This window comes from Malania oleifera, chromosome 10 (genome assembly GCF_029873635.1).
Source record: "Malania oleifera isolate guangnan ecotype guangnan chromosome 10, ASM2987363v1, whole genome shotgun sequence".
Taxonomy (NCBI): domain Eukaryota; kingdom Viridiplantae; phylum Streptophyta; class Magnoliopsida; order Santalales; family Ximeniaceae; genus Malania; species Malania oleifera.
The window spans coordinates 34,379,216-34,402,851 of NC_080426.1; the positions used below are offsets into that span (position 1 = coordinate 34,379,216).

A 23,636-nucleotide genomic window follows, 5' to 3' on the forward strand; every position below is an offset into this window, starting at 1 on the left:
AGCCTCCAATCTTCATCCTAGCATGTGGCCCTTGCAGCTGGTCGATTCTGCTGAGCAGTTGAAAGGGTATGCCACAGTAAGGGCAGGCACAATGAGGGCATGAGTTGTATGTTGTTTGTTTCACCAAAGTCAAAGGATCTAAAAGAGGGGCTGAAGACTTCTTGATTTTCAGGTTTGAGTAGGGGGTGTACTCAGTTTTTTTCAGTTTGGTTTTACCCAAAACTGAACACTGAACCGGAGCATGTCAGTTCTCATATTTGAAAACTGTTACTGAACCTTAAATTGACTATTCGGTTTAAAATAAATAACGGTTCTTTGGTCCGGTTTTTGGTAACCAAACTGAACCTCCCCAAAATATTATTACTTAGGGCCCATTTAGAATTGTTAAATGTGCTTTAATTTGAGCAGGCCAAGCATGTGAATAAGTTTTCATGCAGCCCAAGTGGAATGCAAATGAGGAGGGGGAGAGGAGGTCTGGCTTTACAGGTGGAGAAGGATCCCCCAAAAGTAATGGCCTGCCAATGTGGGACATGAAAATTAAGGGGAATGATGAAGGGTGAAGGCTGGGACTGTGTCACAGGCCAAATATTTCACACTTGTGAGTGGACCGTGCGGCGCTAGCTAAAGCCCTCTTGTTTAATTAGCCAACCTAGCGTTTACCACAATTCACCAATGAAACACTTTCATTGTCATTCAAGCTAATATAAGCGGAAGCAATAAGCAACTTATGAAAGCAATGGCACTTAAGCAGTAAACATTTAAGTAATGTAATTCATTATTAACACCCCCGTTAACAATGTGTCTAGCGAGGGAGGCAAGTAGGCTAAACATGATGACAATAGCTAGTGAGTTTTACAAGTTGATGAACACTCACCCTCCCCTAAAGAGTTTTCTATGCTAATTCTCACTCTGGCACTAGGAAACATCAATATGACTGAGGAGTTATACCCTCTTTTTTAGCCTAGGGAAAAACTATCTTTGAAAAATAACCCTACATATTTACATGATGGAAACCCATCCCAAGCACACGAGACAAGCAGTCACCAGCAAGCATAATGCCTTGAACGAGCTTTGTTCGTTACACTGGGCAATGGCTGGCTTTGGGGAGTGGGGGGGGGGGGGGATATGTGTGTGTTTGAGAGTGAGAGTGAGGGTGCAGTGTATGCCTCTCTGCATGCTTCCATGAACATGATTTCAACCAAAGTCCATCGCACATCGGTAATACATGGGAGAAAACCTCTCATCCTCACGCATAAAGGGTTCTAATCCCTACACCCTTTCTACCATAATTAAATATTTGTATATATTATTATAATGAATAAAATTTATGAAATAATTGTGGGTAGTACAATTAACAAATTAAGAGTTAAAAATTGGGCAATTTTTTAAATAAATACATAATTCGGTTTTTTTGGTTTTATTTTTTTATATAACCGAAACCGAAACCGAAAATTGGTTTTTTAAAATTGGAAAACCGAAATCAAATACTAAAAACAAGACCAAAATTTTATATGGTTCAGTTTTTGTCTAATTTTCAATTTTTCCTATAATTTTTGTACATCCCTAGGTTTAAGCAAAGGGAAGGGGGACTGAAAGTTGAAACCTTGGGCTTCAGAAGGAGGGAGGGAGCAGGCATTGGCCAATGGCTGCAGCTGCATCATGCACTTTTTCTTCCATCCCTTCAAATCGAATCCCTCTAGGAAGACTAGATGTCTCCAACCAGTGCTATTTGTCTCCATAAGGGTTAAGAACTTACTATGCTTGCTTGACTTAAGGCTTAGCGATAGGGTTTTGTCTGTATTCCTTATCCTTCAAAATCAAAAGGAAGAGGTTCAACTCACAGCCCAAAACTCTTCCATGCACGAAATAACCAGGCGAACACCTTAGGGTCCTAGAGAATTGACGTGCGGCGACCTCTACAATACACCATGAGTCTAACAATGTCGGTAAGCTCGCCTTCTTAAACCAGGTCAAAATATTTCCTCTCAATCCACACAGAACATTGGGCAACTACCATGGCAAAGGAGTAAGGAGTGAGAGATGCAGCAAGAAGAGGAAAGGTAGGGTCTATAGGCGAGAAAAAAGATATGGGAAAAGGATTAGGGCTGCCGAACAGGAGAAGAGAAAAGATGGAAAGAATGTCAAGGTTACGGCTAGGAAAGGTATTAAGGTTGAGAGGAGAAGAGAAGAGGAGAGAAAGGGATTAGGGTTATGGCAAGAAGAGAGAGTGAGGTCAACGAGGACAGGTTTCAAGTTTGAGTTAGCCTTCGAGGGGAGGTTCTCCATGGTCAAGGGCAAGAGGGACACGGGCGAGGGGATGCATTCAACGAGAGGAGAGTCATTGAGAGAGATAGGATTATTGGTTCCCGTCACAGTAGTTGTCAGCACTAGTCTCCCCTTGACGCCTCCGATTCTCGACATTTATGGTTCTCACAAGTCATCAGTCATTGTCATTGTTTTGTTGTCTACAGATGGTATTGTCTTTATTGATGAAAGTAGGAGTGGGGTGGAATCTAAGTTACAACTTTGGAGAACCACTTTAGAGTCTAAAGGTTTTAGAATAAGTAGGAATAAGACATAATATATAAGATGTTGTTGACATTTTGAGTGATTGTCTCCAAGCTGTTACACCTCTGTCCATAATCCAAGATGGTCTCCTTCTTTCCTTTTTTTTGTTTCCTTTGTTGTTAGTTGTGCATAATAGACTAGGATCTCTGTGATTATTAGTTTGTATCTAGGTATTTATTGCTTTCCTAGATTAGTGTATCATGATCCTAAACTTTAGGATCCTACGTTGTACAGTGGCTATTTATACCTTCGATTAGAAGAGAAGTTAGTGCCTTTCAAAACCTTCTTTTGACTTGGTATCGAAGCAAGTCATATCATTGCTGAATCTCATATGCTTTGCACAATGTCTAATGACAAATCTGAATCAACCTCAGCACCAATTATCCATGTTCAAGCAAAAAACTCTGGTTTCACAACCAGCGTCATTCTAACTGAAGTCAACTATGATGTATGGTCCCAAATCATGGAGATGCAGATTGCAAGACGTGAGAAGTTTGAGTATATTATAGGCAAAACATCCCTTCCACAAACTACTGATGCTTCCTATGCGAAGTGGTATGGTGAAAATCAAAAGGTTAAGGGATAGTTGCTCACTTCTATGTCGCCAGAGATTATGAAGCGCTATATTCGAAGGTGCACCGCACGTGAACTCTGGAGTGCTCTTTCCAAAGCTTTCTATGATGGGTCAAATGAATTGCAACTTTTTTCACTGAATTAGCGAGCCTTTTCTGCTAAACAAGTCGGTCGCCCTCTATCAATCTATTATGGTGATGTTGTTGAAATCTTCCAAGAAGTGGTTCATCGTGATAGGATTGTAATGAAAGATCATGATAATGTTATCGTCTATAGAAAATCAGTTGAACGATTGCATGTACACATTTTCTTGAATGGACTGGATGCATAATTTGAACAAATCCAAGGTGAGATTCTCAGGAAGGATCCTATACTGGATCTTGAAGAAGCCTATGCATATGTATGTCGTGACTCTGTTCGCAGAGCGACACTAAATAGTGAACCTGATCACGTTGAGTCATCTGCCATGGTGGCTCGCCAGGCCAAGCCTAAATTAAATCGAGTATCTGGTCCCATCACTGACCAAAATCAGTCATCTAGATCACATAATCGTAGCTATGAAATTGGAACAGCAAGATCAGAATGAATTTGTACTCATTGTGGTGCAACTAGACATACTAAGTCACAATGCTATGAGCTAATTGGGTATCCAAAATGGTGGGATCCTGCCAAGGCACCCCGCAAACGGAACTCAAAACCAAACCACCATGCTTCAGTTGTAGTGGCCAAACCTTCCATCAACACTCCCGAGGAAGCCTCATCTTTAATTGCTACATCTGGTAAGGTTCTTCATACTTTTGCTCCTATTAGTAATAGTGGATGGATAATTGATTCTGGTGCTACTGACACATGACCTTTGACAATCATCATATTCAGTCTATGAAGCCATCTGAACAACTTATTATATCCCCAGCAAATGGTATTCCCTCTCCTGTTGTTGGAGAAGGTTCTATCACTCTTACTAAAAATTTGAGTCTAGATTCTGTTCTAGTTGTTCCTACCCTCAGCCATAACTTATTGTCTGTTTCTTAAATAACTCTCACTTTGCATTATATTGTGATTTTTTGGCCTAGCCTCTATGTTTTTAAGGACATCTGAACTACTAGAAAGGGGAAGCTCTATTATCTTGATCTAATGCCAGCAAGCTCCCATCAGTTAGCTCAAGCTTTCTCAGTGAATAAGTCTGCAACAACTCAAAATTCTAAAATCTAGTTGTGGCGCAGACGGTTAGGTCATGCATCTTTTGGATACTTGAAGAATTGTTTCCAAAGCTCTTTACTCAGTTGGCTATTTCAGATTTTAAGTGTGACATTTGTGAACTAGCTAAAAGCCATCATGTTCCATTTCCAACAAGTATGAATAAAAGTCCATCACCATTTATGGTTATTCACTCTGATGTATGGGGTCCAACAAATACCTCCTCTATTGGTGGTAAACGTTGGTTTGTTTCATTTTTTGATGATCACACTCATATGACTTGGATTTGCTTAATGAAATAAAAAAAATGAAGTTTGTTCATTGTTCCTGAAATTTCACAAAATATAGCCACCCAGTATCAATCTAATATACAGGTTCTCCCCAATGATAATGGTGGAGAGTTTGTTAATCAAGATCTAAAACAATATCTAGAGGTTCATGGCATTACCCATCAGACAACTTACCCTTACACCCCTCAGCAAAATGGGGATGCGGAGCGCAAGAATCGTCACCTTCTTGAAGTTGTACGTGCTTCCTTGTTTGAAGCTTATATGCCTACCAATTAATGGGTTGAAGCTATCACCGCTGCAGCTTACCTCATCAATCGTATACCTTATAGTGCATTACAGTTTCAGACCCCTTTTAATGTTCTTCATGAGGCTATGAGTGCTCCTACTGTGTCGAATCTGTCACCTAGAGTATTAGGGTGTGTAGCCTTTGTGCATCTTCATACACCATGGAGAAATAAGTTGGAACCTCGAGCTCTCAGATGTATATTTGTTGGCTATGCTCAACATCAGAAAGGCTATCGGTGCTATCACCCCCCTTCTTGCAAGCTATATGTCACTTACATTTCACGAGGACAACATGTATTGTTCTACTCCCGAGTCTTCAATTCATGGGGAGAATAGAAACGAATTGCAGGCCCTTATTTATCCTCTAGACACCTTGAATATTTGGATAACAGCAATGAATGTCCAGATAATACAAATGAGCACAATTTGGAGGATGAGAATAGTCAAGATCAGATAGAAGTGGTACAACCAATTACTCAGTTAACTACTTCCCCCTTTCACGATTTACCGGTTGATCAATTGCTTCAAACAGCCGAGCCTATGTCCGATTCTCAGGTAACTTCTAAAACCCAACTAAAGGTACTACCCAATCGAACCACAAGAGGAAAACCTAGAGTAAACTATGAACCTCTTCTTAATGCTAAGTCTTAGTATCCTATAGTTAATTTTGTGTTTTACCGTAGATTGTCAAAGGAAAGTGAAGCATTTGTGAATCAATTATCTACTGTATCTATTCCTAGTAGTGTGTAGGAGGCTTTGAAAGATCCTAGATGGAGGGAAGCAATGAATGAAGAAATGAGGTCCCTCCATAAGAATTCAACATGGGAAGTGGTTGACTTACCTGTAGGGAAGACACCGGCTGGATGTAAGTGGGTTTTCACTATTAAATACAAAGCTGACGGTACCACTGAATGGTTCAAAGCAAGGCTTGTTGCCAAGGGATGTTCTCAAACCTATGGGATTGATTACATGGAGACATTCGCACTCGTGGCCAAAATCAATACTGTTCATATTCGACTATCTCTGGCTGTGAATCTTGACTGGCCCTTACACCACTTCGATGTAAAGAATGCTTTTTTGCACGGAAATCTCCAAGAAGAAGTATATATGGAGCTGCCTCCTGGATGTATTATGCAGACCAAAGGATGCAAACAGGTTGTAAGTTGAGGAAGTCCCTATATGGTTTGAAGCAGTCCCCTAGGGCGTGGTTTGGAAGGTTCACAAACTTTATGAAGTCTATTGGATACAGGCAAAGCAACTCAGATCATACTCTCTTCTTGAAGAATAATAAAGAAGCCATCACAGCTCTTGTTGTGTATGTTGATGATATGATAGTGACTAGAAATGATCCTAAAGAAAAGAAAGCATTGCAGAGTCCTCTTGCCCGAGAGTTTGAAATGAAAGATCTTGGTCAATTAAAATACTTCTTGGAATTGAAGTGTCAAGATCAAAGAAAGGGATTTTTCTGTCTCAACGAAAATATACCTTAGATCTGTTGAAAGAAACTGGTATGACAACATGTAGTCCAACCAGCACCCCTATGGAAGAAAATCTGAAACTAGGTACCCATCCACATCAGGTTCATGCTAACAAGGAACATTATTAGAGACTAGTTGGGAGGTTAATGTACCTTGCACATACCAGACCTGATTTAGCTTATGTACGAAGTATGGTCAGTCAGTTCATGCACTCTCCAGAAGAAGAACATATGAATGCTGTCATCCAGATCTTGCGCTACTTGAAATCATCTCTAGGAAAGGGAATTCTGTTTTAAAAAGGGGACAACCTGAATATTGAAGGTTATACCGATGCTGATTGGGCTGGGTCAATCAAGGATAGACAAATCTACATCTGGATACTTCACATTTGTAGGTGGAAATTTAGTTACTTGGCGAAGTAAGAAACAAGAGGTGGTTGCTAGATCGAGAGCTGAAGCCGAGTACATGGGAATGGCCAAGGCAGTATGCAAATTATTATGGATCAAGAATCTAATGCAAGAGTTACATATTGAGCAGATAAGTCCAATGAAACTATACTGCGATAACAAGGCAGCATGTGATATTGCCCACAACCCAGTTTAACATGATCGAATTAAACATGTTGAGGTTGATAGGCATTTTATCAAGGAGAAACTAGAAGCAAAGCTTGTTGAAGTTCCTCATGTTCAATCTCAAGACCAGCTTGCTGATGTGCTGACCAAGGCAGTGTCCAAACAAGCATTTAACAGCTGTCTCAACAAGTTGGACATGAGTGATATCTATGCACCAACTTGAGGGGGAGTATTGACATTTTGAGTGATTATCTCCAAGTTGTTGCACCTCTGTCCATAATCTAAGATTTTCTCCTTTCCTTTTTGTGTTTCCTTCGTTGTTAGTTGTACATAATAGACTAGGATCTCTATGATTATTAGTTTGTATCTAGTTATTTATTGTTTTCCTAGATTAGTCTATCATGATCCTAAACTTTAGGATCCTACCTTGTACAGTGGCTATTTATACCTTCGATTAGAGGAGAAGTTAGTGCCTTTCAAGACCTTGTTTTGACTGATGTAACTTCGGTAATGTAAGGAGGAGTATTGGAGAGAAGACTAAACTTAATAAGCAAGAAATTAATGGCATTAGTAGATTTCGATATCTTGGATCTATTATGCAAGTGGAAGGGGAAATTGAAGAGGATGTCAAATATAGAGTTGAAGCGGGTTGGGTAAAATGGAGGAGTGTATCAAGCGTATTGTATGATTGTAGAATACCCTTAAAATTAAAAAGGAAGTTCTATAAGACGATTATAAGGTCTGCTATGCTTTATGGATCAGAATGTTTGGCAACTAAGAAATGACATGTACAAAAAGTAAAAGTTTCCGAAATGCTAATGTTACGGTGGATGAGTGGTATAACATTAAAAGATAAATTAAGGAACGAGCGTATACACAATGTACTAGTAGCACTGGTCAAAGACAAGATAAAGGAGAGGAAGCTTATATAGTTTGAGCATTTGAAACGTAGGCCTAGTTGCGCACCTATGATGTGGAGTGAGTTAGTTATTGTTTTTGGTTTGAAAGAGATAGAGGTAGTTATAAAACAACTTGGAATTATGTAATGAGGAAGGATTTAATAGTTCTTAAGCTAGCAGAGAAAAATGCTCTCGATCGGGTGAATTGGCAGAAAAGGATTGATGTGGCTGACCCCACCTAGTGGGACTTTAAGGCTTGTTATTGTTGTTGTTTTTTGTTGTATGATCTGCATGCATATATGTTGCATCCATGATCTGCTTGTAACAACTTATAATCAATGCCTACTTTTAATATTTTTGCATATTAAGGATGTATTGCTACCATGAACAACTGTATAATTTTTATTCTTCTTTATCTCTGACTATTGCTATTGTAAATTCATCATTGAATCATATATATAATATATATGGTTCCAGCTCCTCTCCTCCCTGTAGGGTGGAGAAACACATCTTATGCATCTTAGATGATGGCCACATAATCGAGTGTCTAAATTCAAAGGTTATATTCATATATTTATGAGAAATTTATGTATTTTTGAAATTTTTGTATTAAATTTTTTCTAAAAATTTAATATGTGTGTCCATTTATGTGCATATATAGGGGATTCCTCCACTTTTGTACCCACTTTTTATTTTCTAAAAATCCTTGCAAAAATTGATTGATAACATAAAGTAATAAACACTAATAAATGTCTTTGACGCGGATTAAGTTCAAGGCTTGCACTTGCACAGATGTTAAGATTTGCGCATGGAAACAATCTACAAGCAATTTGCAAGGGAAAAGATCAACAACCTCCATGACTTCCAGATTTCTATTCTCATCATCTTCAAGAACGTGATCCACATCTTCCATTTTTATGATGCATTTCAAAAGAGAATGGAACATAATGCATTCAATTGTTATTTCATTCCCTTTGTGGCACTCTAAACTCTGCATTGCCTGGTAAACATTATGATGCACCACCATGGAAGGAAGTTGAGGTTAGCTTCCGTTCTTTTTCCCTCTACCTTCATCTCTCTCTCTCCCCAAATATAATTACATGTGTCAACAAAATGCATGCAGGAATTTTTTGAAGAATGGAAAGCAGCTTGGAATTGGAAAGAAAGACAAAGTTTGCGAACTTTATGAAGGAAAGAAAAAAGTTTGGGGATGCCAGATAACTTGAGTGTGATCATGGGACTGGTGATACCTCCTGTAGCCATGGCAACAAAGCATTAAAACTCCACCGGACATGAATTTGTACATGAACAAGATGCAAAATTTAATTTCCACCCACAATGTAAAAGAGAACGTAGAGATGTTCAATGCTATAAAATGTACTATAAGAAAAAAAAAAAAAAAAAGGAGCCTGCAATAATAAAGTGCTTATAAGCATGTAGAAATTTTCACTGCAGCAAATGTAGCTGCAATTTATTTTTTTCAAAAGAGAGAGGTGGCATATACAAATCCATTCCAGCTTGAGCAAAAGCAGTTGACATCATTTCTTAGCCATGACCAATGACTCCAGAGCATATGCAGAAGTAGCATCTACAAATTCCCTCTGCAGCAAAGGCAGTTGAGATAATTTCTTCACAGGAAAATTCAGTTTCCTCGAGCATTTTCAATGGCAAGAGGGTGAGATTTCAACTCAATTCGGTCTGAGCCTAACCCTGGGATCTCCAGCTCCACCCACCACCAGCCTTGTTCTTTGAGGAATTATTAACTCAGTAAATGGAGAAGTTTTTGGCTGCTCATCTTTGGATGAGTCAGTTTTGTGAGCCAAGACTGGATGAATGGCATTCTCATGCTCTTCCTTGGGTACCTCTGGCTTCCCTATTGACGACCCAAAATTATGCAACTCTTCCTTGAGTTTCTGATTCTGTAGTGGATTTTCTCCCTAGTCTGCACACGCATGAAGAATCAATGATAATAATTAAACCACACAGCACCCATTTGCACACACCCATCCCTTGGCAGCATCTCTCATCCAACAGTATCACATTCAAGTAAAAATTCACACAATCACCATATCAAGGCAGGGACATGTAACTTGGCATGATTTCACTAAATTGACAAGGTGAAAGCCCTGGTGCTCCTCTCAACAAAATTGTGGTGGCATCCCTCCTACCTGGTTCAGCTGCAGAGCAATTGTAAGCTGAACCCAGTTTATAGACCATATCCATCCATCAAAGGTAAAGAAAAAGTGGAGTATAAAAGTTGTTCCCCTTATCTATGTGCAGGTTGGGGGTGTCAAGACTTGCTGGTGCTACCAAAATCTAGGGAAATGCACAGTGCATACAAAGTTCAGTTGCATTTGCATTAAAAACAATCCACAATGCAAAATCAGCTTAGGAAATAGGATTAAAAACTAATTCACAATGTATCTGACCAAAATGCATGGTCATAATTATCACTCAGAATTTCTTAACTAAGAGGTTCAGAAGGGAGGTTCTAAATTTTATGTAACCACTCAAAAAATGGTGATAGCAAAACTTACCTTCCATGAATCCTCAATGCAAGGCTGATTAGTGCTTTTAATTATATATAGAAAAAGGGGTCACCCCTATGTGGTTTGAGATGGCATGTTCTGGCAAGACCACATCTGAAGTACAACCATCCTCCCATGTACTCTGAGAGGCAGTCTCAAGACCCCCATAGTGTTCGGGGCATAATGAGGTAATGTTGGGTGAATAATGTTTCTTTGAATTCTTCTCCTTGCCTTTATCATTTGACTTCAGGACATAATGAGGTTATTTCCTTCTTTTTGGATTCTGTAGGTTTTTGGTTTTCTAGTAAGCTACATGCTTCTCTTTTTATGTTCTCCTTCAGTCCAAGTAAACTTAGCAAAAACAATGCTTATTGTTGCTGTCTTGCTTTATGTTTTGATTGTAACTTGTTTTTTGAGTTATTTATTTTGGGTGTTGTAGACTGGTCCTATCCCAAAATTATTACCATTTTTTTTTATACTTAATAAATACTATTACTTTGATACCCATAATACTATTCACTATAACATTTCAGATCCAAAGTGGTACCGAGAATACCTGTTATAAAACACACCATCTATGCAACGGAAAATATAAAAACACTTTAACCTTATTTACAATACCAGAGTTTCAGTATTTTCAAAAATATACATATACATCTCTCAAAAGAAACACAGTGTCCTAGGGACATACCCAAAAATATAACTTTCAACTCAAAAAACTTACCCTATAGCTAGGGCAATACTAAAATTCCCTCTATCTCGGAGCTCGCTCTATACGTCTATTTGGATCACCTGAAATGTTTGGAATTCTAAAATAAGACACTTCTTAGTAAGAAGAAATAAATTACAACCAGTGTGTGGCAAATGAGTTTTACTTGAATAACATAATTATTAAATCAACTATAACTATGATAACATTTTAATGTAAAGCATATCATAATTCACACCTATGCCTTTTAAAATAAACTTTCTATTTGAACATACTTTTAATTGTAATAGATAGTTCCTGTTCTTTGTAAAACTATATACATTTATTTATATAGAAATGTACAAAAAAGAGTAGAAATTTATATGATGGCAAAGAAAAGATTTGAATACTTTTTCGCTTGATGTTTGCGAATGCTATTATATAATTTATGCAGTTGTAAGAAGGGGTATACAATCGGTCGGTTCGGCCAATTTGGTCAATGAACCGAATTAATCGAATTGTTTCAATTAACTCTCCATGATAATTGAATCGATCAAATCACACTTCTTAACCGTACTAACTAAAATGAATTTAACCGAATCAAATTATATTTAATTATGAAAAAAAAAATATGATTGTATAATTTTAATGCTTTCAAAATTTAACTTAATAATTTATATTTAATTATTAATTAATTACATAATTCGGAAATTTTATGGATTTAGGGAACTGTGGAAACTCTAAATTATATAGTTTATATTTAATTATTAATTAATTACATAATTCAGTTAACCGAAATTTACTTTTTCCATAATCGAACCGAATATTTGAATTTACTAAATTATAAAATCGAATCGAATTAAAAGGTAATCGAACTGAACCGACTGAAGTTAGTCGGTTAATTGGTTAAAATTGAATTATGCTCGCCCTAGTTGCCTGCACCTTTAGTATTCACTGAATGGAGCAAAGTTACCTGTAGGGATTGATGGATGAGTGCCTCAAGACAAATGGCAAGGAAGCATGTTGTTACCTTGAGGGAGGAAGGTCATTTTCTTTCCAAAACGTCGATTGGCATTTTCATAAGAGTATGATTAGGGTTTTCTTTTCTAATAGGTTTCGAGTTAGGAGACTGCATCTGGGTATGAAAATTTGTCATGAGCATCTTCCGCGATTCTTGAGTCCTTGAAGCGATGCAAATAGCATTGATGGAAATGCCAATGTGAAATGTTAGGGTTAGTCTAAGATCTTAACCCTTTATGCTGTGCATCCCATTGTGGTGTCTTAACAGCGTGGACGGCTAAGGTCATATGACTGCCCTGACAATGATGCTATTTTTCTTGTGGCAGCATCGGCATGTATATCTTCTTTCTTGCTCTTCCTGCTTGTACGTGCAAGTGCAGCAGGTACGGGGCATGGGTCAGGGTTTATGCCAGTTTCTGGCGGCATAAAAATGTCTTGTTTGTAGCTTTTCCCACTTGGTGCAACTGGTTTCTGCGCATGGCTTGTGGGTTTCATCATGAGTGGTTGTAAAATTCTTTAACTATAGTTTGGGACTGCGAGCAGGGGTTTGCAACATCTATACCAACTACCATTGCTCACAATTCAGAGAAGGAAATAAGGCTGCAGACTTCTTGACACGTCAGGGAGAGAGGAAGGCACCACTATGAGGTATTTGAAATTTGCTTCTTTACCTCATCTAGTCAGGATATGACTTGACAAATTTAGTTTTCCTAATTTAAGAGTCTAATGTGTCATTTTGTTTTCATTTCGTTTTTGTTACGTTTCTTTTCTATTTGCTTGTAGCTCACTCAACTGGAACAACAGTATTCTTTCGTCATAAGTGAGGTATTTTTTAATAAAGAAAGGAGGTGCCGTCCTCTTTTTTCTAAAAAATAAAAAACTAGGAGTTACTATTAATTGCTATCCTCTGGCATTGAGGAAGAAATTCCATATGGCATCTAATTATTTTTCCAAGTGCAGACATTTCATGGTTAAACAAGGAATTGAGGTTGGAATGAAATCAGGACATTGGATTTCATCTCTCTTTGTTCACATTGTAATGACACATCAATTGGGATAGAATGATGATTTCCCTTTCCACCACCATTTCTCTCTCTGGAAAACTCAACTTCCCTCCTTTTAGAGTTCAATTTCTCGAGGATTTAAGCCTCGCGTGCGAATGGTCGTCCCAAAATGGCTTCCTTTGCCATATTCATGTTATGGAGTAGAGCATCACCATGAATAGTGATTAAATATCCTTGCATCAAAATAATTTATGATGGAAAAAAATAAATTTTGATGATGGGTGGAAAAACCTTGACAGAACCAAATTTAACTTTTGGATGGTCATGGTTGAATCTGCAGATGTTAGAGCAGAAGTAAGACAGTTTTGGGAATGGGTGGTTCCAATGGAAAATCATCTGGGTTCAAAGTGCAGGAACCATTATGTAAAAAATTCCATCCTTACTCTGACTTCATTTCCAGTTTGAATGCTTTGTGGGAATCAAGACAAATAAAATATTGCCTCATCCCAAAAGTTTATAAAACCGTATAAAAATGGAATTTATGATGAAATTATAAATTTTTTAGACCAAGTTTTCTGAAATGTTGTGTTGTTCCCCTAGAAAATATTTCTCAGGTTCTGTATTTTCTCAGGCATTCATCCTTGCCCCTTTTCTTATCAACACCTAGGCTAAAACACATCTTGGGAGAAATGAATTCAATCTTAATGAACTATTTTACGCGAGGAGTATCAGAATTGCTTCTTTTTTCTTGCTGTATCATTTTGTTTTTTTGTTGTAAAATTAAATAGATAAAAATTTTATAGTGAAAATGCCCAAAATGTCAATATAATCTTTATATTGTTGTTATGTTTTTGTGTTGTAAAATTAAATAGCTAAAATTTTTGTAGTGCAAATGCCCAATATGTTGATACAATGTTTATTTTGATTTCTTAAAATATTTTATCATTAAACTTTAGCCCAATAATGCAACATTGTTCCAAAACTTAAGTTCAACCTATTCCAAATACAACAAATCTTGAGTTTAAGTTAGATGAGAACCTATAATTTGACTATACTTGTTTTGAAAACATCACTTTGTCTTTGTCAATTCATAGATTGTAAAAATTTTACAAACATTGTGCAATGTCATTATGAAGAAGGAACTATTGCAAAAAAGAAAAAGATTAAAACTGTAGGAATTTGTCATGAGAGACAAAAGCACATAAAATTTACTTTTACACATTTAGTACTTTAACAAATAATAAAAATTGAGTAAAATAAATTTAAATACATAATTTAATTTTTATATCTTCCTCAGTTTTTTGTCAAATCCAACTTCATTCCATTCATTTGACATTTATAATTGGTGAAAAGTGCATGTTCTAGTATGTGACCTTATTTAACCTAATTTTACTTAGTAACATGGTGCACTAATATGAGTTTCATCAATTCTCTTTTTATCATGCAGATTCGTGATTTCATCACTCATCAGCAAATGACAATCAACACTTTCATTCCCGATAAAAAATCAAAAAATCTGAAGCTTTGAGGAAAACAAGGAGCCCACCTGGTAAACACCGAAAATAGTGAATGAAACGGACCAATTACGTTACGAGTTCATTTGTCAATAGATGAGTGATTGCAGACTGGTCATGGTCGCAAGCCGTGTCCTTCAACATGATAAAAATGTTCGCATAACTAACAAAACTGAAATTCAAAAAAGTAACGCAGTGCTTGCAGAAAATGATTAAAAACAGAAATGCAAACAGTCCAATTCCTATACATGGCAGACCAGGAAAACCGAGGCCGTTGGAACCCGATAGAGAGAAGATGCCTCTCTCTCCTTCGCCAAACCAATTCCAGAGCCTCTCTTCTTAAAATCCATGCTTTCATGCTCCGAAACGCCCTCGAAACCAACGTCTGTCTCCTCACCAAATTCATCGCCTCCTGTTCTTCCATAGCCACTGCGTCTGACCCAGACGCCGGCATCTGCTACGCTCGGAGCGTGTTCGACCGGAGACCTCACAGAGATGATGCTTTTCTTTGTAACTGCATGATCAAGGACCACGTGGGTATCCGCCAATTCCCTGAATCTATCACGCTTTACAGAGATCTGAGGAGGGATACAGGTTTTGCTCCCAATAGCTTCACTTTCACCTCGTTGACTAAGTCCTGTGGTTTGGATATGGCCACATGGGAAGGTCAAGAGATACATGATCATGTTGTGAAAATGGGTTTTTGCTTTGATATGTTTGTGTCGACGGCATTGGTTGGTATGTATGCGAAATTTGGGAAGATGATGTATGCAAGAGATTTGTTCGATGAAATGACTGAAAGAAGCCTAGTGTCCTGGACGGCTCTTATTGTTGGTTATGCAAGGTCTGGGGATATGGGTAACGCGGGGATGCTTTTTGATCAAATGCCCGATAAAGACACCGCAGTGTTTAACGCAATGATTGATGCTTATGTCAAACTGGGTGATATGGGTTCGGCTAGGAATCTGTTTGACGAGATGTCCGAGCAAAATGTTGTGTCTTGGACCACTATGATTCATGGGTACTGTGAAAATGGCGATGTTGATTCTGCCAGGTCATTATTTGATGCCATGCCCAAGAAGAATCTCCTTTCTTGGAACGCAATGATTAGTGGGTATTCACAAAATAAACAACCGCTTGAAGCATTGAGACTGTTTCATGAGATGCAATTAAATACACCATTTGAGCCTGATGGAGTTACTATTGTGAGTGTTCTTCCAGCTATTGCTGCTTTGGGTGCCCTAGATTTGGGTAGTTGGGTCCACCAATTCGCTCAGAGGAAGAAACTTGATAGGGCTGCCAATGTTTGTACAGCTCTAGTTGATATGTGTGCCAAATGTGGCAAAATTGATGAGGCGAGAAGCATTTTTTGTAAGATTACCAAGAAAGAAGCAGGCTGTTGGAATGCTATGATAAATGGTTTTGCAATGAATGGATGTGGTAAGGAAGCATTGGAAACATTTTTTGAGATGATACGCAGTGGATTTAAGCCAAATGAGATAACAATGATTAGTGTTTTGTCTGCTTGCAACCATAGTGGTCTAGTGGAGGAAGGGAAGAGACAGTTCAAAGCAATTGAGGAATTTGGTCTTGTGCCGCAAATTGAGCACTATGGTTGTATGATTGACCTTTTAGGGAGGGCAGGGCTTCTGGATGAAGCTGAAAAGCTGATAGAGAGCATGCCTTATGAAGCTAATGGCATCATTTTGAGCTCTTTTCTGTTTGCATGCCAGTACTCTAAGGATGTTAGAAGGGCTGAGAGAGTAATAAAGAAGGCAATCGAAATAGAGCCATGTAATAATGGGAACTATGTTATATTGAGAAATTTGTATGCCTTAGAGAGAAGATGGAGAGACGTGGAAGAAATTAAAGAAAGGATGAGAATGATTGGTTCAAAGAAAGAAGTTGGCTGTAGTGTCATTGAGATTGATGATAAGGTTTGGGAGTTTGTAGCGGGAGATAGCTTGCATCCACAGTGGGAGGTCATCCATTTAGTAATAAGGCAACTATGGATGCACATGAAGAGAGAAGGCAGTGACTAAGACTGGAGAAGACTGCAGTGGTGTGGCAGTGGGCAAAGCACAAGCTGACATGAGTTCCATTCCATGTTGTTTGTCTATTCTGCATAGACTGTACACCCAAATGAATTGCAAGTCATGCACGACCTTAGAAATTCTTTTTTCACTTCAAGCAGGTGAAGGCATAAAGCAGACCTGATCTGTGTGGATTTTGAGCCCAAACACTTTCATCTGCAAGTAAAGCATATAGAAGTCTGAGCAGATGATTCTCCAGAAGATGCAAGCGTAAATAGTTGGTTGCATGCCTCTGGACTCAAACCTTTTGCATGGACCCCAAACTACTCGAAAACCACTCAGTTAGCATGTCAACCTTTGACAGACTAAATGCTTGGCCAAAGCATTATGTTGAAGATTTTGGATCAGTTGATACGATGTATGTAATTCTTGACTTCATTTTGCACTATGAATATCAAAGGTAGCGTAGAATAATACGAAACAAGTGACCACAAAACATTTAGTCTGCTGTTGCTTATGAGCTCATTGAAGTGCACAGTCGGGTTTACTCTGCTGAATTGATAGAGAAGTCAAAAGTTTGATTTAGAAGCAGACGGATTACCTCATGTTATTTTCTTGTTGCCCCGTGGAGAGGGAAAGAAACTAGATTTTGTAAATATGTAACATACTGGGATTGGCTTTTTCAAGATTTGAGGCTTTCATCCCCAATGATTTAGCAGCAATTAGGATCCCTATGGTACTGGGTTTTAAGAAAGATTATTTCCAGAGGGCACAAAATCTAAAAAATATCGTGGACATCATAATATTCCTTGTTTTTCTGTGCAAGAAACTCAAATTTATATCACACGTCCATTCTAATTTTATAGTCCTAGGCTCTTAGTGAATTACACCCAACACTAGGTTGACAATGTTACTCTTCTTTTCATTTATTCCGTGCTCCCAAACACAACCTTAATGTATTTAGCATATAACATAAATCTTGCAGCAGTTGCACTGGCAAGTGGCAGACTTGCTCTCATTTATGTGTAGTAGCAACAAGCAAGGTAAGTCGCTGCACTAGGTTGTTTACTCTTAACTGCTCTCAAATTGCTTTTTATGTTTCGACTCGAGCTAGCTCTCACTGCCTAAACTTGGACCACTCACCCTATGTTGCACCAAAACATTGTAACTAGTTGCAGTAAGCACTTGTTGGTTTAGTTCACCTTGCCAGCTGGTGCAAAAGGTGACCTTGTTTTGTACGACCAAATAAATAAGGAATTGAGTGCAACTTGTTTTTTGATGTTGTATTAGGCAGGCGAGATAATAGAGTAGCATTTGTTCCCAGCAACAACCTTAAAACATTAAGGTTATGTTTGCCGAATCTATTCCTAGGATTAGAACGATTGTAGTTAGAGGAAGTTCAATAGTTCACAAAAAAAAAATGTTATTGGAAAGGGTGCCAAAAAAAAGGACTTTAATTAATCTACAAGTAATAGATAGGGAACGTTTATTGACAAATTTTTACTAAAACCCCTATGTATTCCTTGATTGATGAAATAATAATTTTTTGCCTTCTAATGGAAACATTTTTTTTTTTTTTTTTTTTTTGTAAATTCCTATGACCATTTTATTCACAAAATTGAAAAGTGGGCATCATAGAACCAAACATAAACTAAGACATCTTTTAGGTACAAAACCTTTTATATATATGTATGTATTTCCAGGCTAGGGCTCTCTCTCTCTCTCTGACTAGTTCTACGCCAAGAATCAAAGTTGGCTAAAATTAATAAGAAGAGTACGAGCCAGAAAATGGATTCCTTGCTTATGCTTTGCATAAAGACAATTATTCCAACTCACTCAATTCCTTAATTGCCTCTTAGACGTTCCCTTTTGTCTCTGTATGTGTATATATATTGCACGTAAGATTTGAGTGCATCTTTGATTGTTTCAGGCTTCTGCAAAAATGGGTTTGGCCATGAGTTTCATGGGAACAGGTCTGCGTTTCCTCCTTCACTTATATGTCACCTTCTTTAATTTTACACATATTCTTGACCTCTTTCCTCCATCTAGATTGGAGAAAACACAATCAACTGTCAAATTCAACTGTCTAAATTCAAAAGTTTTATTATGTCTGAGAAATTTAATTATTTTATAAATTTTAGGTTAAATTTTTTCTAAAAATTTTGCAAGTGCTTACATGTGTAGGGAATTTAAGGGATTTCTTCACTTTAGTGCCCACTTTTTATTTTCTAAATCCTCGCATAAATTGATTGGTAAAAGTAAAGATAATGTAACAAACACTAATATCTGTCATTGGTGCGGATTAAGTCCAGGGTTTTCACCAGTGCAGATGTTAAATTTGCTCATGGAGACGCTCTACAAGCAATTTGCAAGGGCAAATACCAAGGATTTCCATGACTTCCAGATTGCCATTCTCGACATCTTTAAGTATATTATCAACTTTTTTTCCATTTTCATCATGCATTTCAAAAGATACATTCAATTGTTGTTTTGTTCTCCTTGCAGTACTCTAAACTCCGCATTGCCCGGTAAACATTATGATGCACCAGCAAGGACAGAAATTGAGGTTAGCTTCTGCTATTTTGCTCTCTCTCTCTCTCTCTCTCTCTCTCACACACACACACACACACACAATACAACTACCTGTGTCAACGAAATGCATGCAGGAGTTTTTTGAAGAATGGAAAAGAACGCGCGAATCGGATAAAAGGACAAAGTTTGTGAATTTTATGACGGAAAAAATAAGTTTGGGGAGGCCAGATAACTCCATCGTGATCACGGGACTGGTGATACCTCCTGCAGCCATGGCAACAAAGCGAACAGCAGAGAATGCAGCCAAGCTGAGAATAGTAAAGGCCATCCCGGATGTTATTTTTGTTCCCTCAATCACAATGTTAGCTCTCATCTCTGTTAAGTTCACCAAGAAAATTTTCCTGGGAACTTAAAACACACTGGCTAGATACTCCATCTTACATGAATTTGTACACAAACAAGATGCAAAATTTAATTTCCACTCAAAATGTAAACGAGGGTGTAGAGATATTTGATGCTATAAAACGTGCTATATAAAAAGAAAAACACAAGCCTACAAAAATGGGAGAGAGAGAGAGAGAGAGAGAGAGAGAGCTTATAAGCATGTACAAATATTCATAGCAGCATATGTAGCTGCAATTTTTTTTTTCTTTTGAGGTGGGATATACAAATCCATTCCAGTTGCAGCAAAAGCAGTCGACGTCATTTCGTTACCGTTTACCAACAGTCCATCAGCATATACAGAAGCAGCATCTACAAATTCCCTCAGCAGCAAAGACAGTTGACATCATTTTTTCACAGCAATTTCAGTTTCCTCTAGCATTTTCAGTGGTTGAAGGATGAGCTTCCTACTCAAATCAATCTGAGCCTAGCCATGGGTTCTCTGGCTCCACCCACCGCCAGCCTTTCGCCTCCCCCTCTTTCTCTTGTTCTTAGAGGCATTATTAACACGGGAAATGGGAGGAAGTTTCTGAGACGGCTGCTCATCTTTGGGTGAGTCAATTTTGTGAGCCAAGACTGGAGGAATGGCATTCTCCTGCTCGTCCTTGGGCACCTGTGGCTTTCCTACAGGCTCCTCACAATTATGCAACTCTTCCTTCAGTTTCTGGTTCTGTAGTAGAATTCCCTCCCCAGTCTGTACACAGATGAAGGATGAGTCAATGATAATAAAATGAAACCACTCGGTGCACACGCACGCACACACACCAATCTCTTGTTGGCATTCCTCATCCACCGGACCAACATTACCACAATCAAATAAAAATTTACACAATCACCATATCAAGGCACAGGCTAGCAAGCCAGCATGATTTCACTAAATTAATAATGTGCAAGCCCTGGTGCTCAAAAAAATGGAGGGGGCAACTGTCCTACCTGGTTCAGCTGCAGAGCAAATGTAAGCTGAACCAAGTTCATAAATCACACGTCCATTCATCAAAGGCAAATATATGTTGAGTATAAAATTTGTTCCCATTATCTGTGTTCAGGTTTGGGGTGTCTTGACACTGGCAGGATCTACCAAATCCAGAGAAATGCATGGTGCATACACAATCAAAATGCATTTGCAATAAAACCAAACCACAATGCAAAATCAGCTTAGGAAATAGGATTAAGAACCAATTCACTATGTATCTGTCCAAAATGCATGGTCATAATAATTACCAGTGTGTCTTAACAAAAGGACCACAAGAAAGGTTCTAAATTTTATGTGGCCACTTAAACAATACTGATAGAAGATATTACCTTCCATGAACCCTCAACACAAGGCTGATTGGTGCTTTCAATTATATCAAGACGAGGGACCCCTACGTGATTTGAGACAGCATGTTCAGGCAAAACCACATCTGCAGCACAACCATCCTCCCATATGCCGTGAGAGGCAGTATGTATGGATCCAATTGGCTTTTTATCTCTGCTACTAGGCGGAGAAGCAGGATTTTGAGTAGAGCAGGTTAATGCATCACATGGCACAAGCATGCTCAAGTTATTCGTGGAAGAGAAATTTCCAGCATTTTCACTTATCAGCTTGTCAACTCGACCCTTCAGCTTGTGAACTTGAGACTCTGCCTCACCAATTCTCCGTAGGATTTGTTCCAGAGAATTATCACCATTCCCCAACTCAAGGAATGGCCAATCATCATAAGCTCCAAACTCAACATTGCCATTGATAGTCTTATCTGTAGAAACCACTGCTGGAGAGAGTTAAATGATGAAGTGTTGCAGGAGAAGCATAGAGTTCAACAACATTTATCAAAGCAAAGCATATTAGTTCTAACATGGCTAGTTTGTTAGAAAAAAATGGTATTTAGGGAAAAACTATTTAGAAATGTCAACTGTACAAATGCATATGATGCTTGCAATCTTAGATTCCAAAAGCATAAAACATGTATTCCTAAGATGTATCTGAAGTATATTTTGAATGCTTCCACTCACAACAATGGAAATTTTTTACATGAGTAGTTTCATAATCTCGTAGCATCAATTGAAAAAAATCATCATATAAACGCATTAAAGCTTATGAAACTAAGCCTGGCATTAACTTCAAGTACCCAGCATTCTAGAACTGAAATCCTGCATATTCTGTGCTTTTCAAAATTTCCTGCGAAATCACCTTCAAACACTATTCTATAGAAAGTAGCTTTCTGAAGTCTGTTCAAAATTATAAACTTGGATAAGATGGACTTTTAGAAAAACATTTTTATTTTTTAAATAGTAAACATACTAAACAGGAAATTTTCGAATATTCTCTGAAATTAAACATGCTCTCTGTCTTCCAAACAGTTTTCCGAGGAAATGACACGTTGTTTGCTCCTGGAGTATTGGAATATTTTTTGAAGTCACCTTCAAATACTCTACTATAAAAAGTAGCGATGTAGGACAAGAAGCCAGACCATGGGTAGACCCTTGCTACTAATTCAGAAAAATTGGATCAAGGGATTGTTTTAGCTAATAGTTTACTGTGTGTTTAGTTTAATTATTATAGGGTTATGTGTATCTGGGGACTTGAGTGTAATATTTGTGTATTTCAGGAGTGCATTTTTATTTCAAGTATCTTTAGGGGTATGCATAATTTCTTGTTGTGTTATTAAACATAGTGTGTGAAAGCCATGCAAAAAGTAATTTCTTGATGAATTTGAAAGAGATACCCCACCCCCGGGGGTATATACTTCCTTCCTTCTTTCTTCTTCTACCCTCTCCTCTATCTCTCACAAATTATCTGTTGGCCATAATTCCGTGATTCTGCCCAGCATCATTTGGCATCAAAGCCTAACCATGATCACACAGTTCTTCCATTCTCTCTCTCTCTCTCTCTCTCCCCTTTTTCTGCTTCTCTGTTTTTTCTTCCTCCTCGCTCCTCCTTTTCCACCAATCTCCCATAATCTCAAATTTCAGTCTCCTGCAATCACAAAAAAATATGTTTAAAAAAATATCATCTGTATCTCCATCACAAAACAAAAAGCTTGCACCCACTTTCATGATCAGAGATTGCAGCTCAGAATGAGTCTGGAGCGCCATTGCCTCCACTCCACTGACATATGGACAAAGCACCACCAGCCACCAATCTTCATCACCATGCATCTTACTGTAGTTTTCAAAACACACCACCTGCACCATTGAACTCCCCATCCCCCATTAATAATAAGGTGGATTGTTGCCGGACGCTGCCGACAAAATCTGCAGGCACCACACACGCTGGCTGCAGCAAAATGGACCATTAACCAGGTCCAATCCCACACCCACATCGTTTTTGCCACTTACTCCATACCCAATGGGGCCCCTTCATTTTACAAGGCCTGTTTTCCACTTGGAAAAGAAAAAAAATCAATCCAATTCCTGAAAAAAGAAAGTAGAGAGAGACCCAGCTCCTCTCTTTAATATTTTTTTTAGCTAGGCCCATTCTGCTACTTATAATAGAACCAGCTCAACCAGGGAAAAAAAAAAAAAGGTGATCCAGGCCCACATCTTTATTTGAAAGCTCAGTTATTCACAAAAAATTTTTTTTAAAAATCTATCTTTTCAAAAAATCTTTCCTATAAGAATAACATTTGTTTTCTTTTTTTCTCCTCTTCTTTCACCACCATAGCCCTGTGCTAGTTTGATTTGTCAAAAAAAAATTATATAAAAAAGAAAAAAGCAACATCATGACAAATCATTGGAACAAGGAATTCCATTTGTCATATTTTGGGCACAATTTAACTTTGCCTATGATACACTTAATGTCCTAATCCGAAACACAGCCGGTCCCAAGCCCAGGTAAAAGAGGAGGGCTGCGTTAGGTAGCTGACAACCAACATAAAACTTGTCAACACACTATGACATAAATCCTTACCGAATATTCACTTGAACATTCCCTACAAGCAACTCATTGCACTTATACCCCGAGTGTAGCAAAAAGTGGGCGAGGGTGGCTAGATCGTCACCCTGAAGCGATGCGCCATGTCGGCTACTAGTGTC

The 23,636-nt window shown here is 38.1% G+C and overlaps 3 protein-coding genes across 20 annotated transcripts in view; 2 read left to right on the forward strand and 1 right to left on the reverse strand.

The window, feature by feature from the left end:
* Positions 1-12,111: 12,111 nt before the first annotated feature.
* LOC131166960 (uncharacterized) lies at positions 12,112-19,727 on the forward strand. Of its 3 annotated transcripts, XM_058125650.1 has the most exons (6): positions 12,388-12,746; positions 14,550-14,651; positions 18,580-18,622; positions 18,962-19,076; positions 19,155-19,215; positions 19,316-19,727. In XM_058125650.1, the coding sequence occupies exons 3-6, from the start codon at positions 18,592-18,594 to the stop codon at positions 19,592-19,594; spliced, it is 486 nt and encodes a 161-aa protein (XP_057981633.1). In that variant the 5' UTR covers positions 12,388-12,746; positions 14,550-14,651; positions 18,580-18,591; the 3' UTR covers positions 19,595-19,727. The 3 variants fall into 3 exon arrangements, with proteins under 3 accessions (XP_057981634.1, XP_057981633.1, XP_057981632.1); XM_058125651.1 differs by lacking the exon at positions 14,550-14,651 and having other exon boundaries at positions 12,112-12,746; XM_058125649.1 differs by lacking the exons at positions 12,388-12,746; positions 14,550-14,651 and having other exon boundaries at positions 18,575-18,622; positions 18,962-19,215.
* Positions 14,642-17,354, forward strand: LOC131166958 (pentatricopeptide repeat-containing protein At2g44880-like). Its single transcript, XM_058125629.1, has one exon. It carries the CDS (start codon positions 14,841-14,843, stop codon positions 16,656-16,658), a length of 1,818 nt encoding a protein of 605 aa, XP_057981612.1. The 5' UTR covers positions 14,642-14,840; the 3' UTR covers positions 16,659-17,354.
* The window catches only part of LOC131166959 (uncharacterized), a 36,923-nt gene continuing 32,914 nt past the window's right edge, over positions 19,628-23,636 (reverse strand). For 10 of the 16 annotated variants that reach the window (XM_058125630.1, XM_058125634.1, XM_058125632.1 and 7 more), the window contains 2 exons: positions 20,925-21,370; positions 19,628-20,316 (listed from right to left, as the gene is read on the reverse strand). In XM_058125630.1, the coding sequence (XP_057981613.1) occupies positions 20,050-20,316; positions 20,925-21,370 (713 nt within the window). In that variant the 3' untranslated portion in view covers positions 19,628-20,049. The remainder of the gene's footprint in view (positions 20,317-20,924; positions 21,371-23,636) is intronic. The other 6 variants (XM_058125638.1, XM_058125635.1, XM_058125646.1 and 3 more) reach the window with 1 other exon arrangement.

Bases quoted from the DNA above. Each gene is read 5' to 3' on its own strand.
- LOC131166958 (XM_058125629.1), top strand. From the start codon at position 14,841: ATGCAAACAGTCCAATTCCTATACATGGCAGACCAGGAAAACCGAGGC.
- LOC131166960 (XM_058125649.1), top strand. From the start codon at position 18,592: ATGGGTTTGGCCATGAGTTTCATGGGAACAG. The intron at 18,623-18,961 runs GTCTGCGTTTCC...GATTAAGTCCAG, and splicing joins CATGAGTTTCATGGGAACAG to GGTTTTCACCAGTGCAGATG. The intron at 19,216-19,315 runs GTTAGCTTCTGC...AAATGCATGCAG, and splicing joins CAGCAAGGACAGAAATTGAG to GAGTTTTTTGAAGAATGGAA.